Genomic DNA, 17,404 nt, shown 5'->3' with positions numbered 1-17,404 from the left:
TTTAAGAGAAATACTGCAAAACGAAAGCTTCTGAAAGCTCCAAAAATTTTAAAGAAATGTAGACCAAAATTATAACAGTTGCTATTTTTTTGAGTGGAAATAAATTTAGAGAAAAATTCCTGACCAACTTAATTTTTTTCACTAGTGGTTTAAAGAGACTGCAGTGACTTCTTCATTCCGTGTTTCTAGTGGTGATAAGACATGAGAAAAAAGAGGTGCTCATTGTTAGGAAATTTATACTGATTTTTTTTTCAAGTGGCAATTTCCATAAAGAAGAAACACCAATTAGATATCATCCACCAAGAATGCGAAAAATTCTGAGAGTAAAGGAAAACTCAATTTATAGCATGTAAACAGATCTTGTTAGCTCTCAGAGCCAGCTAGAATAGCTGATTGTGGAATGTAATGAAACATAAACAGAGCCTCTTTTTTTTGTTTTGTTATGAGTTTGTAAAAAATCTTGCGCAAGGGTATCCTGATTAGCACCTGGGGATTCGAGGCACTGCCATATTGCAAATAATATTGGTTGCAACAGCCAAAATGTAAACTCTGGATCCAAACACACCTGAACACTGGAGAAATTCAGGTCTGGTTTCAGTCTCATGCTAGCTGCCACCTCACTATGATGAGTGAAACCAAAATCCTAGATATCCATCAGCTGCTGAACTGCAGGAGGATTTGGGGTCTGGGATTTTTTTTGGCAGAAATCTCTCTCTGGTATCAGCCATGTTCTTTGTTTCACCCCTCTATCTCCACTCCCAAAGTGGTGATGTTATAGAGCCTAAACAACTTCAGATTTCCAGTGAAACGTTGAACAGGGAAACCGAAACGAGCCTTACGGCACCCACATGGTTACTGCTGGAATGCCTTCATTCTGTCAGCCCATCCACCTGGCATGCCTCTTTTATAGGAGAAAGTAAAGTTATTTTGATCTTTGTATCAAAATCAGCCATTTATTGGAGAAAAAAAATGAACTGGGCTAGACTCTTCATCTGGGTTTTGTGCCTTACAGCATGCCAAGCCGGAAAACCAGAGCCAAGTGAAACTCTCTGGTTCTGTTTTGCAGGGCTTGCTGCAACTCCTTTTGCACTTTCCCTCCATGTGAGTTCATACCCTTGGAGTTTCCTTGTGAGATTGAAGTTCCAACCCCCAAATTAATCAAGATCAGGCAAAACCACTAGGTTTAGCTTACTTCTTGTCGAAACCGGAAATGTTGACAAGGCTTTGTTTCAGAGTTACAAAAATGAACCCTTTGAGACAAATTGCAAAATGCTTGAGGTTTGAAGTGAAAGCAGGATCTTCCTTCAAGCCTGCTCAAAACTGGACACATCGGTTGATGAGCTTTGTTCTGGGCTACAGAGGTCAGTATGTATTAAAAAAAATAAATACAAAAAGTAGTTCAGTTTCTAAAATTTTACACATTGGGATTAAAAAAGCTCTGTGTTCCAAAGGAAATTAGCCATAATGAACTGTAAAGACAACAAGCAAAGACAGCTTGTTTTCTGTCTGCCTCGTCGTTTCCAAGGATAGAAGCATGACTTCCCTGAATGTAACAAAAGTTAGGAGTGTTCTTGAATGCTCCACTCTTTTGGTTTTCTGGATCTTCCTGGGTTTTGGCAGATTTTTTGTTTCTGTTTTGTTAGAGGTTTTTTTGGGTGTTCTTGTGTCGTGTTTTGGTTTGGTTTTTGTTTTTAAGTTTGGCAAACACTTCTCTGCCTGCTGCTTCTTGAGCATGGTCTGTCAGCTACCCTCAAAGTCAGTAGTGGGAAAAACAGATTACTTCAGATATTAGTGGTGTGCTTGCACGTTGTGAACATTTACATCAGGCAAAGTAATTAATGTGCAGAATTGATTATTAGGTTTGAAAGGACCGTTGTTCGTCCTACCAGCCCAAGAACATGTGAGCAGAGTAAAAGCAGGGTCAAAAAGTGCAGTGCAGTAGGATACTTTGTTCATTTTATGATTTAATTCGTTATGTTTTATTCTTGGGCCACATCTAAAACCTTTATTGTTTTTTTTCCTAATAAATTATTTGTACAGCTGTTGTTATTAAGGCCCTCCTCTTTCAAACATTTCCATGTATTTAACTTTCCTTATGCAAACAGACTTCTGCAGCAATGCTGAGCTGAGTATCTTTTAATTTGTACTGATGTTTTTCTGCAGAGCCAAATATATTCATTTTCAATGGAGCAGTGCTTTTCAGATGTCCAGGAGACATTAAGATACTCCTTTTTTTATGGTTATAGAAAAAAACAGGAGAGAACCCCTGTATCAAAGATGTCATTTAAATTGCTGCTGAAACCTGGAACTGAAGAGGTCTCACCAAAAACCATTTTTACTCTTTCATGGAGGTTGAACGAAAGCCCAAGACTCAGGCTTTGTTGTTGAGACATAAATATAACTAAAGAGACATGGAAATGGTGCTGTACAATGCATCTTATTGAGTTCTTCCAGCACGGAAGAATTGTTACTCATGTCTGGAAAAGTGTCAAGTTAATGCTTCTGATTAGAGATGGGCGTGAAGCTACAGAGTTTGGGCTTGGTTTGGCTGATAACCAAAGTTCCAGGGCGTTGGGATCCAGTCTCGGAGCCTGGCCTGAGCCTCATTTCTAGATATGTTAAAAGATTTAGATATTTTATAGTATAGTTACAATATATTAAATCAAATGTTAGATTTCATTTATATCACACCCATTTAAAAAAAGGGGGGTGGGAGAAAAAAGAGTGGAAAGGTTACATTAACACTGCATTGTAAATTTAATACAGCTCCAGATGCCTGAAGAGGTTTTTTTTTTTTAGTGTAATTCTTTAGTTTGGAGAGCAACACCAGCTGCTTTGTGATCACATTAACTATTTGAAATTTGCTTTGATATTAAGTGCAGCTTCAAAGATACTCAAATACGTATGCAGATCAAGTAATATGTCCTTGCAAATTTAACTGATGCAAATCCTGATTATTTATCAATTAAAATCTTTCTGAATAAAGATTGTCAGTGGAAAACTGAAACAAAAAGCATACTAAAATCACCTATTTAAACCATAGTGCTATTTGAGTTCAGCTAATCTGCTAATATGAGTTTTCCTAGGTATTGTCATTACTGTCATTGCTGTATTCTCAGTGAGTGATTCACCCAGGAACAGAATTTAAAAAAAATTACGCCCTCCATTTAATGAGGACTTCTCGTAGAGAACTTGGTTGAAGCCCAATGATACTTAATGGTAACGACCGGTGTGTAATGGGGGACAATAATTCTGTGGAATTAAGATGAGACACTTCAGCTAAAATGCTTCAGCTGAGACCTGATGCTAACGCATTAGACTCCTGTTGATTGGGAATTCTGCTATTATGTTATCCACTAACATAATGATTAAACAGATCCTACGGTGCCACGGCCGAGAGAGTGGTACAAGGCAACAGAACATCAATACTAACCATGGTCATCTTTGAACCAACATGTTTTTTAGAAATAAAAAGAGAAAGGTCAGCAGTTGCCCTCTGTTTTCAGCAGAAATTATGACATGGAATGTTTCCTGGCAGGTATCCCCCTCTAGGTGCTCTAGGGACAAAGAGAAAGGAAAAATAACAAGGTGTATCCCTGGGGAGATTTCCTTCCTGACCTCGGAGTGGTTGGATCAGTTCATCACCAGGCACGTGAGCAAAGCTGGCTGTGTTTGAGAATTCACTCAGCTAGCTTCTAGTACGAAGCACTGAAGGATCTGTGTCATTCAGGAAAAAGAAAAATGGGTAAGAGAGGTGGGATAATATTGTGAGTTAGGAATGTTGTGGACCGTAAAGAAACAAAAAGGGATAGCAAGAATAAAGCATAATGAGTCTAAATCAAAATCCTTTTCAGACTGATGGTGAAAGAACGTGCCAGACACCCCCATGGTCAGATCTGGATATGGATAGAGATCGCCGAACTGTTGTTAGAGAGGTGAATACTACAGAGAGTAATGTCGTTACGAGAGACTAATTTCCCAGGTATAAATTGCGAAACAAATGCAACTGGTATCAGCAGAGTCCAGAGCTATTACTGGGTGGCAGATTCTGTCATCAGATAGCAACTGACCCAACAAAAGGTGATGTTATTTTAGATTCTGTGTGAGTAAGGGAGGGACTGACTGCAACTGCAAAAGAAAAAATGACTCAAGCAGCTTAATGTCTTCAGAGCAGAAGACCAAATAGCCATGGTGACAGTGAGTTGTCAGACTTGTGTATTGTCTTTTAAAAACAAACCACAGATGAGATTCTGCTATGTCTCAGGTAAGCTTTGCCAGAAGAAAGAAAGATGCATTTGTATGATTGTACCCTACTGGTTTCTTGTTTGGAATACAATATACCGGTTTAACCATCTTCAAAAGCGAGTGAAAATGAAACTGGAACAGGTGCAGGAATGGGTCATTAAGGTGACTGGGGAGTGGACAAGAGCTTTGCTCAAATGCTTTAGTGGCAGGCACTGAGAAGGGACGTAACTGCTGTCTAAAAATATCCTAAGGTAGATCAGAGTGGGAAATAGTAATTTTAAAGCTCGTGTTAAGTATGAACTGACTAGGAATAAATTTAGGCTATAAACCATAAATTCATTGACCGTCAGGACAACTAGGCTTTAAAACAAGAGGACTACCAAAGGCAAAAGCTTCAAGAGGTTAAAGATAATTTTATAAAAGTAGCTACATGGTTGGGTTGTCTGTAGCAGGAGACTAGATGCCAGTGACCCAGGCGTTATCTCCTGCCCTGTGCCCCTGTAGTCTTAGGAGGCCCCATTCCTGAAGTGACGGCCATGTGCGTCGTTATTTCTGCTAGCCTGGAGTTTGCAGCAGGCTCGGGGTCTCAGGAAGGATTTCCCAAAGAATTCAGTGAAGTTTTGAGCAGAGAGAGGCTGCTGGCATTTTTCACATTGTTTATCTTATTCCTAATCCAACTATGAAGCAAACACATTATATCCCAGAATCTGCTCCTGTATTACTCGCTCAACCAAAACGCCTATTGACATCAATGGGAGTTCTGTCCAAGTGAAGACAGCAGGATGAGGCCTGACATCTTTCCTTCCACCCAGCTGGAAAATAATAATAATGATGATAATTTTTTAAATCCTCATAGCAGTTATTCTTTTGAAAAGCTAAAATAACATGGTGCTTTGACTAGAGAGTTATAAGCGAAAGTGCATCAGGAATGTAATATTGTTTCCAGATGTACAATGTCATAAAGAATTTTTTCCACACTTGGAACGGTAACAGGAATTTCTTGAGAGAGATCATTTACACAGTGATGAGATATGTTACATGTAAGTAAATGCCTGTATGCCTGGAATGTTTGTACCATATGTCTAAATAGGTGTCTGTGAGTGAGACAGCTTTGTATGTATGATGGTGTGTGTTTACTTGCATGTATGTGATTTGAAGAGGAGCATACTTTAGAATGTAGAAATACCAATATAATGTACAGATAGGGGAGGAAAGATTGTACCTGTGGGTTTGTAAAGAAATACAACGCTTTGAACTGTGCATGGAAGTAAAGAGGGGCAGTGCAGCTCAGAGAACCCCGTTTAACGTGTTAAAGACAGTTCGACTGAGTGTCATGGTAGGTGAATCCTCATTGGGGTTTTTGAGCCGGGATTATGTTACAGAAATCCACCCAGGAACCGAAAATAACGTGGAGATAGAGCATGTGCATTTCTTCAGTGTTGCTGGAGAATCGTTGGTTTGTGTCTGTGGCTTCATAGTTAATTACAAGACCCTTGCAGATTTGCAGCGGGAATGTCAAGAGCTGCCGAAAACACCGCTTAGAAGCCTGTAGCTCCCTCGCTGTTCCTAGAGATTAAACCTACTTTTGGATGGAGGAAGGAGCAGCACGTTGCTGTGTCTATTTCTTACTTGGTCGGTTGTCCTCTGAAACCCCAGCAGAGGTGATGGGTTGATCCAGCTGTTGGGTGGCACAAAATCTTTAGTCTTTATGCTGTCTGTGTCAAATTTGGCACTCAACTGCAATTACCATAATCCATGGCCTACCTGATGTATTTCCATGTTCTCAGGTTTTAAGTAAAAGACCATCAAGTGAATAGGCATAGAAATGAAATTTCTATTTGAAATAGAATAGATAGAATTTCAAATATCTTTGAACTTGTCATACACAAGAAGTAGTGCCATCAGATCAGAAAAAGAAAAATGCACCAAAACCATTTGCCATTAATTTGCCAGTGCTGTGGACAACTCTGAGAATTTAAATCTCCAGGGAAGTTCACACATCACCTTTCATCGCCACTAAATACAGTTTTTTTTTTTTAAAAAAAAGGGAAAAACGGCTTGGAATGTTTTACGATGTTAGGAGAACAAGTGTTATTGATAAATACGTGTTCAGAAAGGTATTGGCAAAAATGCATATAAATGGTTAACAAGGTAATGGTAAGAAACGTTGACCTTGATTTGTTTAGCTAAGATGTAAAGATTTTTGAAGGTCAAAGGTGTTCTCGTGTAGTGTTTTGGAGTCTAACTGTGTCTGACCCTCTAACATTAAGCTGCTGTGGCCTGCAGTTTTGAAGAGTGAAGCAAACCAGGGGAAAAGAGAGAAGGGGGAGAGAACAGGAAATGGAGTGAGGTGTTTCAGGAAGTTGTCAGGAGTTGACTGATTGATTCCAGATGGAAAGGGTCACCCTTCATGACCCAGGAAATACTCACTGGGGGAAAGCAGTTGGCTTGTGAAATGGAAGGGCCTGGGAGTTAGAGACCATAGTGGAATGCACATTCCTCTTCCTTTTATCAATAAAACATTGTTTTTTAATCTTCAATATAAAACAATCGGATTGTCATCTTCATCAGGCAAGAGGGAATGACTGGAGCAAAGTGAAGAAGTTCAGTAATTTTTATGTCCATGATCTCGCATGTTCTTACTCCACATCCTTGACAATGAGTTGGCTGGCAGTGCCGGAGCAAAGACAACAAAGGTCTCTGCTGAATTTCAGCAGTACCTCAGAGATTACTCCAAATAAGGTCCACGACTTTGAGAGGGTTCTGGTCCAGATCTGAACTTTGCGTTTTGTCCTGTCCCTGAGAACGCCGTATTTATTTACCCTAGGTCCCAGCCTGTGAAATGCCAAGTGGCTTTGACCCTCCTATGATGAATGGGAGAGGTAAACAAAAATGGAACTGCTCATGGAGAGAGGTCTAGAAGGGCATCTTCCATTCCTGCTGGCTCAGGGAATAGAGGATGCTCAGCACTTGTCTTCTACGCAGAGGACTGTTTCTTGCTGTTACTCAAGCTACAGGGATCTCTACAACTCTTACCAAAACGTGGCTCTTGTATTGTGCACGACATTTACACCCAAGTGGTTATTCCGACAGGGAACGTGTGTAGACTTGAAGCCTGCATATATTATAAAGATCTCATACCAAGAGCATGTGGGTGTGTGTTTAGCACATACGTACCTTGTGTATGTGAGGTCAGATATGTATATATTATATAGTGTAACTATATATGTGTATATATATGATATACTTTTTATTTACATTTGGTTACAATTTAAACACTTGTCGTAAATATTTCAGACACTGGAATAATTCAGGTCTATTCCCCTGTTGCCGTAGTGTGCTCTGCGCTGGCCAGTGAGAGATTAAAATTTATTTCCATTGTTTAACGGAAAATAATGAAGTGCATCTGAGTGGGTTCAGCGATGTCATGCGGGAAGCGTTCACTTTGGATGGGAGTCTCACTCCACCCAAGTGTGCAATGATGAAATCAGTTGGCACACAAAAGCAACACATTTTGTGACAAGAATGCTTGAGAAGGATAAGAGTACAGTGTGACAAGAGCCTTTTGGAATGAATTAAACTTGTCTCAAGAAAGAAAGAATTCTTTAAACTAGCATAATCCTGTAGGAGGGCAAGGTTTTCCTGCTATGTGCTGAATATAGTTTTATCAACAATTAGAGCTTGACATGCTCTTACCTAGACTGTGACAGCTGTACCTGTGAAAATTTAGGAACACATCCAGGGTCGGATTCTCAATAGCTGCAAATCACCGTGGCTGTGTGGCAGCTGAACGGAGTTAAGCTGATTTACACCAACTAATGGTCAAAACCTGAACGTTTCGACAAGGTGCATCTTCTTTCAGTAGTTAAAACGCAGTTTGTTCTTTTTTTCCTAAAAGTTTGTGGTTTAAAGGCACAAATATTTCTGGATTTGTAGGACTTTGGATACTGTATTGTAAAGGGAAAACGAAGTGGGATTAATTAATATATAGTTAATTCCTCTAAGAATTCCTCTGCTGTTGGAGCCTGGCAACATAAGCCGTGGAGGCTATGGTTTAAAAACTGCTGCTTGATTCGGGGTCCTCAGGCTCAGAAGATGTTCAGGAGGCACCAAGCATGCGTAGGTCACACACCAGACGTGACATTAGGTGCTGTTTTCACCTAGTAGGAGTTTCCCGTTGGCTCAGTCAATGGAGACCTGTATTTTCGGAGCAGATGCGGATACGTTTGCGTGTGCGCAGTGCAGCAGATGGCTCTGAATCTGCATGCACGTATCAGAGGGCAAATTGCTGCGGTGCTCTGCAGCCTGCCCTCCTGGTTGGTGATAGAGACCTCTCTGCCATCAGCTACGCTGCAGTGCATCATAGGAAACTCCATTTAGGGCCATCTGCAGTAGCTGGTTCATTATACAGACAGGACTTTATACGGCCCTTAGGATGCTACGTTAAATGGAATTAATGGACAGAATGAAGACTGAAAATATTTTCTCCCCTTCTTGTTGGGGAGTAAACCCTTCAGGACGTGATGCCATTGTACAAACAGAACAGGGTTTTAGCTAAACTGAATAATTAATACTTAACAAGTTGAATTTCGAAGTAAATTGTTCACCTGCCTGCCTTTTCTTCCCTTTCTAAATATCTAGGTTGTGCTGTCAACAACGGTGAACGTTGATGGGCACGTACTGGCAGTGTCTGACAACATGTTTGTTCACAACAACTCCAAGCATGGACGGAGAGCGAGGAGGCTCGACCCGTCAGAAGGTAGGATATTTCTGTGAAGAACAGTACACAAATAAATGCAAAAACATATTACTCGTTCTTCAATTTCTAGTTGTTTTCAGGAGGGAAGGAGAGCTGAGGGGGAACTGCAGAACCTCAGGGGGGTTTAGAGAAGAGGCAGGAAAACAGCGTCTACTGCATGCAAAATATGATCCTCTTTACATCTAAGACACTGGCTCCCCCTTCCCCTCCCCCCAATTTATTAATTAGTTTGTACTGTAGAGATAAAAAACATAGAAACGCTAAGTATTATCTAAATTTCAGACTTCTTGTTCAGCTGGGGTAGATTTGATTTCAGGCAAACGAGGCAACCTGACATCTGAGTTAAACAGAACGTTGCAGCACAAGATGTGTATGAGAAAGTGTCACCGGTTCCTTAAACAAACTGTGCGAAGCGTAACAATGCACAGAAGGAACTGGCACTAATTGATTTGAGTTTATTTGGCTAAGCAAGACTCATGGCCATCCGCAGGGCGGGGTTTCGACTGTATTAAAGCAATTACAAACACTTGTATCTGTGAAGCTTCAAAAAGGTTGGCCCCTCCTCTCCCTCTTCCCGTACGCTCATTACCAACGCGTCCCACCTCCTCACAGACAGTACTCAGAATTCCCAGAAAATGCTATCGGTGTCTACTTTTCCCTCCCCTGCAGCTAGTGAAAGTGAGAAGAGCTAGTGATGTTAGTAGAAAAGACAAGCAAGGATATTATTTCATTATAATGTTTTGCTGCCCCACTTCTTAACTGTGCCCTGTATCAACCTAAAAGAAGAATTAATGAACTGGAAGAAAATGATTGAATCAGTAAAGAATTCAGAGTGGTGTTAATTCTCCCCCAGCGGGCAGTGAAATGGTAGAAGGAAAATCCCAGGATTCCTAGCCTAGGAAGCCATCCAGTTTTTCCTTGACTGATTGGATGTGATTGACTGGCTGTTCAAAGCAGTCTCATGTTTTTGGAGCACTGCCAAAGTTCCCCTCCACCTCTGACCCTGTCAACATTGGGAATGGAGTGATGGATTGACTTTGGTTATGGCCTGGAAACCATATTGGGTTCCTGATGGGATGTATAGTCCAGAGGCCTTGAACATATGGAAGAGAGGAGAAAAAAAAAATCTACTCTATAAAATCAAGAAAATTATTAGAAATTGTCTCCTGATAAGAATTGAAGGAAACGTTTGATATTCTCTTGTCTTTTTTTACTCATTGATAAACTTAATAAATCTTAGCCCACCTCTCTTTCCACAGGTTTAGCTTTTGTGTGATCGTATGCTAATGAGCGGAGGATTTTTTAAACAGCCTCTGCACAATCGTTCAAGCCTTTCAGTTTTACACCCACTACAGTTGGCCTATTAGGCTTTAATGACACCATGTTAAGTGTCAGTAATGAATAGGCAAGTAATTAACACTAGCAAGGCAGAAAACATGCTTCTATTTATTTATTTATTTACTGGGCTCCATCCAATGGTAAAGCAGCCTTCATGGGTGAATGGCTGGAGGGGACTTGTCCCAGGCCTTTGTCAGCACTGGGGAATTCACGCCAGCGGTGAAGCTGCAGCAGTGCAGAAACTCCCAGGAGTGGGCAGGTGAAGCTGCTCTAAGCTGCAGTTTGTGTCACTGTGACTTAGGGCTGCTTAAAGCTGCTTGCACCCCTCTGCTGAAAGGGTCTCAAAACTATGGGCAAAAAAACCTCCACAACCTGCTGCTCTAACGTCTGTTTTGTTTTGTTTAGCAACACCGTGCATCAAAGCAATCAGCCCAAGCGAAGGCTGGACTACAGGTGGAGCAATGGTGATCATTATTGGAGACAACTTCTTTGATGGGCTGCAAGTTGTGTTTGGAACCATGCTTGTATGGAGTGAGGTAGGTAGAGCTGCCTCCTGATTGCGAAACTGAAGAAACACTCCTTTTCTGAGGACAGTGAAGCGGGACCGGTGTTGATTCCCATTCCAATAATGGTACAGAAATGATGGCGTGTAGGGCAGGCCATCCAAACCTGTGTGAAGGAAATTCACAGAATGTGTTTAGTCTGTGGAACTCCTTACTATATGATATTATTGAGGCCAACTGCTCAATGATATCCAGAATGGAACTGAACAATTCTAGGCGTCTGGAGACAAGTAAAGGTAAAGAAATGAAGAACAGGTTAGAGTTTGGGAAGGAGAAAAAATTCCCTCTGGGTTCAGAAATAAGCCAGCAATTAACCAATGGCCATAAACAGTACAATCATCCTCATGAAAATTCATCCTAAAAGGTGTCCTCCTCTCCTGGGGCAAGAAACTAGAGCAGATGTATCACTTGCCTGATCTATAGTGTCTCCTATATAGGAATAAGCAATGCATTTACTCATAAAGCATGTTTGGAGGGTGAAAAGTGAAAGCAGAGTCATCATCGTGCCTCTCCTTTTGTTATTTCCCAGCTTATCACGCCTCATGCCATCCGAGTTCAGACACCTCCACGTCACATTCCCGGAGTGGTCGAAGTGACATTATCGTACAAATCCAAACAGTTTTGCAAAGGTGCACCGGGCAGGTTTATTTACACAGGTAGGTGACTGGATTTACGCTGGAGGAGCTGAGCTCAGAGCCTCCTTGTCTTGGTAAGCAGTATAGACAACTCTCTGCCTGCTTGCTTGAGCCCGTTGCTGTCTGAAGGCCACTCTGCTAGTTGTGACGTTTGGACATGAAAGGAGAGAGCTTCATTTTTGTGCAGAGGTGCTAAGGCACTGTTACTACACATGTTAATATTTTTTCCAGATTAGAGCTCACGCTGTTATGATATGGGTCTGCCTATAGATGTATTGAGTGTACAGGAACATGATAGCATTGTTCTACATACTGGGAGATGTTTTATTTATACCAGTATTTTACATTTCTCTCTCGCTGGGTGTAACCTTTCATTTTCAAGGTAATCCCAGAGGGCAAGGAGAGCATCTTGTATCAAGAGATGCCAATGAGCTGAGTGGAAAAGAAATCTGTTGGATGTTTTTATTCTTAAATGGATTATCAACTTATTTAGTGTCCTGTCTTCACTTCTGCTAGCAGAACATTATCTATAGATCTGAAAGAAAAAAACCAGATGAGACCAGTTGTTCATCTCATTGAACTGCCAGTACCAGTAGTAACAAGGATGGCATACAGCATATACAATAATGTTTCTGTAGCCTGTTACATATGGCTGGAGAATAATGGTGTGCTGAGTTCTGAGGAGTGGATTTATATTGAAGTTGAATGACTTGCTCCCACCAAATCATACACAGATTTCTCCAAATGGAAGGATTTATTTAATGTTTAAAAGCCTCTTACTACAACAATCATCATTAAACAGTCTTTGTGTATTATATTCAACACACTTGAAATAATAATTTAACTAAAGTAATAATGAAGGTCCAATAATTTTTTTATTACAAATTTTAAGGTAAAAACTACCTGTTGAGTGGAGTGTTAGAATTTTTCTAAAAGTGGAAAAACTCGAATGAAAATCTGATACTGTAGAACTTTAGAAAGAACCGATGATTTGTGAAGATCCTGTTGCTGTGTTACGCTGTTCCGTATACCCTTCATTAGCACACATGCTAAATTAGTATCCAGTTATGTGCGTGTAAAGGTATTTGTACAACTGCCACACCCAGAAACCTGCAGCAAGAAGTAAATCTTCAGTTATTCTAGACACTCGAATAAAACATAAGCTGAACTGACAAAGGGTTCTTTTTGTTGTGATAGAGGTCTGATCCACGGTTAATTGAAGATGCTGAAATGATATCCATTGACTGAAGCTGACTTTGAATCTGTCTCAATGAGATTAGGACTTTCTTCTGATTTTGCACCAAAATAACCCTAGTGCAGTGCAAAGTCATTCTGGAATTATTCCTGGGCTCGTGAGATCAGGATCTGGCCAAAAGCTTTTGAAGCACATTTTCTTCCAAGGCAGTTCCCAGGCTTTTTCTTTGGGAAAAGATGAATCTGATGTCTGAGCAGGTTAAACCTATCTCCTTTTCCTGAGAAATAACTGGCAAAGCCATCAAGCAGGTTAATGTTTCAAATGTGCATGCAAATAGAATCGTGTTTCTAGAGAGATGGGACAGGTTAACTCACCGGAGTCTGGCATTCCTTAAGCAAAGGAACAGTCTCCCTGATCCATGTGCAGTATGGGGCCTGTAGGGGCTGCACTAGGTAACACCTGATGCGTTCACCTTCAGAGAGAGAGACTGTTAATTCTTCAGTTATTATTACAGATTGCAGTGTGAAGTTCTTCTGTGCCATTTTCTGCTTCTTGAGGCCTTGATCTCAGTGTCTTCAACACGAGAATTACTGAGGGCCACCGGCCGTGTGCTGTTGGATCCTGTGCTGAAAGAGGTTTAGGAATGGAGTGATGGAGAGACGTGTAATAAGAATGTGCGTTCCTCTATGAAGAAAAGTCTTATTGTAAAGCTGTTGTAAGTGCAAGACTGACTTGTACCATCTAGGAGGGACTTGAATCAGACTGCAGTGCCGTTCTCGGACATGTTGATTAGAGTGCTTCCACAAAAAAGGACATGAAGGTGTATGTGGGAGCCAGCAGAAGAGAAGAAAGTTAAATATACTATCCCTCTTTTACTGCTGTTATTGGCAGAGGGATCTCTGTTAGCATTCTCTGAGGAGTGAGTGGGTGCTTACTGCCATATGTTACAAAACAGCATTTCGCAGAAGATGCCGAGCTGTTAGAGAGAGGGTAGAACAGACAACTTTTCAATCTGTCTGTTCAAGAACCTGCAGTTCTCCCACCATGGCAGGCAAAATGATAAACACAGCTATTAGGTAGAAGCTCACCTGTGTAATCAATTCCCCCAGGTTGTTGCTGCTAATAGCAGTAAAAACAACTTCTAAGCTATGAAAATAACATGGTGGCTTTTTTTTTTTTCTTGTCGCGGCTGTGCTATCAGAAAACTGCTGTGATCCTGCTGTGAACAAATGCATTGATTTATAACCTAGGCAGTTAGGGTCCTTCTGCCTGTAAGTCTTCTTCAGACCTTTCACCATAACTTTTGGACCTCTTGGCCACTTTCTGTCAGATTTTGTCAGAAAGGTAGGAGCATCGAAGATGCACAGTCCCAGCGCATTTTTGTGAAAATGGTAGGAGGGATGTGAATTAATCCTCAACTGAAAGAAAGGGTGAAGAGCTCAACCATGTTATTAGACAGCAGAGAAGCTACCAGAAAATAACCTCAAGAAACCAGGTTGTTTAAATGCCATTGTCCCAAGAATGCCTGTGTGTATCCGTAGCACTCTGTAAAATATGCTCCGTAGCAGCACAGAAGTGCAGCTATTTGCTGGGTAGAGTGTGGCAGACAAATACATAAAACACTCAGGAAAGTTCAATGGATTTTACAATTATTGGTAAAGCAGTCCTGTGCATCATAACGAAATTCTGGGATTTTGTCATGCTCGCTGAAGTTTGTTATTTTCTGCATACTTTTAGGACTTTATATTGCAATATATTCCTCTGAGCTGTCACACAGTTTATGGATAACAGATCAGAGAATGCAATAGGGTGGGAGATGCAGATAAGACCACTTTCCTCTCGAATTGTAGTTCCTTTTATAAATGAGAATTTCTCCTCTGAATACCTCCCCTTTACATCCAGCCTGCCAAAAACCTAAGAAATGCAGAGACATTAACGTCAAGCCCAGGAGACTGAAAAGTGTGAAATCCTGCCAACTAAAAGCACGGGAAGATGTAGTTCTGTCAGAACTAATAACAGCAGCAACAACTACCAGCCCTGGTACTATCAGGGTCATGTTGTATTAAGTCCTTCATAATTATTAAGTGCTGAGATACAACTCGAGATGAGAAGCACGAAGGGTCAAGTCATATGAAAAATACTGAGTAGCTGGCTATAGGTACTTCACAGGTATAACAAGAATAATTATCCGTATAAAACCAGACCTCAGAGGGTTCATCAGGGCCTCACTGCATCAGGCATGGGCAACCAGTTACAGACAGACACGTGCTTCCATTTTATACATGAGATATTGCCACAGAAGGATGAAGAAAGATTAACCACTTTACTAGTTGAACAGGGAAGCTAAAGATAGACAGGGAAATAGATCTCTCAGGTTCTAGTCTTATCCTGTAATCATCAGAACACCAATAATCTTCTAAAACACGGAAACAGAAAAACAATGATCTTGGTTGGTGTTGTGTGTATCTGCCTATGCCCTCAATATTTAATATACAATCAAATATTAATGTTTGACCTGATTATACTTGAGCTTTTTTCTTTTATTTTTTTTAAAGAGTCAGAACAAAACAGGTTGTTTGAAGAAGAAAATGCTAAACTGTTAAAAAGATGAATATAAAAATTAGATATAAATTTCAAGGGTAAATGTCACTGCCGCAGTGGAGCTGTTCTGGGAGCTCCTACACGTCCTGTGGGGTGTGTGTGTACCGGGCTCCTCGCAGAGCGCGGCGCTGGCATCGCCGCCGTTACGGGGCTGCCAGCCATCATTCAGGGGGCTGCAACTCAGCCATCAAATCCCTCTCGTCGCCAAAATGTGATGTGTGGACTTTTCCATGAGATTCCCAGGTGGAAAACTTTTAGAAGAGTGAAGCCAACAGGATTCTACGGACATCTAGCAGTATGCCACAGAGTACAGCGCACATCTAGAGAAGTGCCTCGTTTGATGTTAATGGCAGTTGCCCAACCCATTTACATACTTTAGTAGCTAAGTATACACTTAGAGATAAAAAGTCTATTTTTAATTCACCACAGCTAAACATTTAGTCCCCACGTGTACCTTAATCTGGTGAGAATACAGGTTACACGTACATCTCCATGTTCTGAATTACTTTTCTTTCATCAGCTGTTCCTAGAATCATAAAACATTTGTTCTCCGCTGCTAATCTAGCAGTAGCCTCATATTCTGCGTTTAATACTGCACAAATTCAAATTCTCTGCTGCTGTAAGTAGTTCCATTATAGTTCCCTTGACTTTAATAACACTTACATCAGTTTATACCAGCTGAGGATGTGTCTCGTAGGCTTTCATATCTTAAGTTTGATCACAGCTCTGGATTTACTTTGTCATAGAGATGCTAACCTGGGAACGTGTATATCGGGAGATTTTGAACATAATTTTCCTCACTGAGCAGAAATCCTCCAGGGGTTAACTTGTCAGAGCAATGCAATATAAAATAATCTGCAGGATATGTTGGACTCCGGGGTTGTACTGTGTCAGTGTCTGTGCCAGGTACCACAGGCAGGAGGTACTGGTTTGCTGAAGCTTGTAAGTAGATTTGAGAAGGTCTTGTTACCTGCTTGTGGGAAACAAGGATGTTGTCTTGTGTCACTTACAAGGATGCCGTGAGCTCTGCAGATTGGAAGAGCGAGTTCACTTGGCCAGAGTGCAACTCATGTGCCGGAGCATTTGCGGAGAGCAGCTCCTGCCACTGCTTTAGCCTGGCAAAGATACGTGCAATAGGAGGCAACGCTGGGCTGGTAGTAGGGTGTTTGGAACAGCTGTTACCAACATAGCACATGTAACACCAGACCCCTGCTGTCCACTTCTAGCAGCATCCTTCCAACTCTAGGCCCCAACGTACCCTCGGAGCAGTGTGTATGTACCTCCTGCTCCCAGGATTAGCGTGGTGCTAGCAAGCCAGCGTCTGTAGCTGGCGACACGGGAACATTTTATTCTGTAGGGTGAATGCCGAGCATCTCTACTGTTAGCTTGAGTCACGGTAGTCACTAGTGCAAAGTTGGAATTCAAACTTTAAGAGCAGTGGTGCCTTTTTCTCTCTGTTAGTATCTTTAAGAAGTTTAGGCATCGCGCTCCAAATACTGCGCTCCCTCGGGCTCAGTTTTCTGGGCTCAGGATGTTTCCAGGGGTACGCGTACTTGGTTTCTTCTCATTCGTACCTCGCAGACAGAGGACTTGCCCTTTGGTCTGCCTCGTGGAGCAAAGCAAAGACGAGCTGCAGAACTTTGCTAAGGTCTGTGAACGTGGCCCTTTTTTGATTGGTGGAGAAGGAGAGTGCGCATCTCCCAAGGCATACACTGGCAATATCAGAACGAGCTGTCACTCATGGTAAATTGTGCAGATCTTCATAACATCATCTTCCTTCAGCAGTCTTATGTGCTTTGATGTGTGGTGAAATAATTAATACTTTAAATGTCAGCACCGTTATCATTGGGTATCTGAGCTGGTCCCCATTGAGATGAATGGGACTGAGCTGTTCTTTCAAGTTTTGCAAATGCAGACAGATGTCATGGCATCGGTTGCTCGAGTGTGAGTATTGTTTTTTTCTCCTATTCCAGTGAGTCATAATAGCTGGAGAGTCATATTTAAAATGAAAGCATGGATTTTGAAAGGAAAGGAGCACCATAAAAGAGGCAACACTGTGCCACATTCT

The 17,404-nt window shown here is 41.3% G+C and overlaps 1 protein-coding gene across 8 annotated transcripts in view; it reads left to right on the top strand.

Annotated features, from left to right (window-relative positions):
• EBF2 (EBF transcription factor 2) overlaps positions 1-17,404 on the top strand; it is a 139,915-nt gene that overhangs the window by 105,956 nt on the left and 16,555 nt on the right. For 4 of the 8 annotated variants that reach the window (XM_086628195.1, XM_086628199.1, XM_086628194.1 and 1 more), the window contains 3 exons: positions 8,887-9,004; positions 10,748-10,878; positions 11,435-11,561. In XM_086628195.1, the coding sequence (XP_086484321.1) occupies positions 8,887-9,004; positions 10,748-10,878; positions 11,435-11,561 (376 nt within the window). Of the gene's footprint in view, positions 1-8,886; positions 9,018-10,623; positions 10,635-10,720; positions 10,879-11,434; positions 11,562-17,404 lie in introns of all 8 variants that reach the window. The other 4 variants (XM_086628197.1, XM_086628193.1, XM_086628191.1 and 1 more) reach the window with 3 other exon arrangements.

This window comes from Tauraco erythrolophus, chromosome 29, assembly GCF_009769465.1.
Source record: "Tauraco erythrolophus isolate bTauEry1 chromosome 29, bTauEry1.pri, whole genome shotgun sequence".
Lineage (NCBI taxonomy): Eukaryota > Metazoa > Chordata > Aves > Musophagiformes > Musophagidae > Tauraco > Tauraco erythrolophus.
The sequence above is the reverse complement of the archived record's forward strand: the minus strand, read 5'-3'. Positions and strand labels throughout refer to the sequence as shown.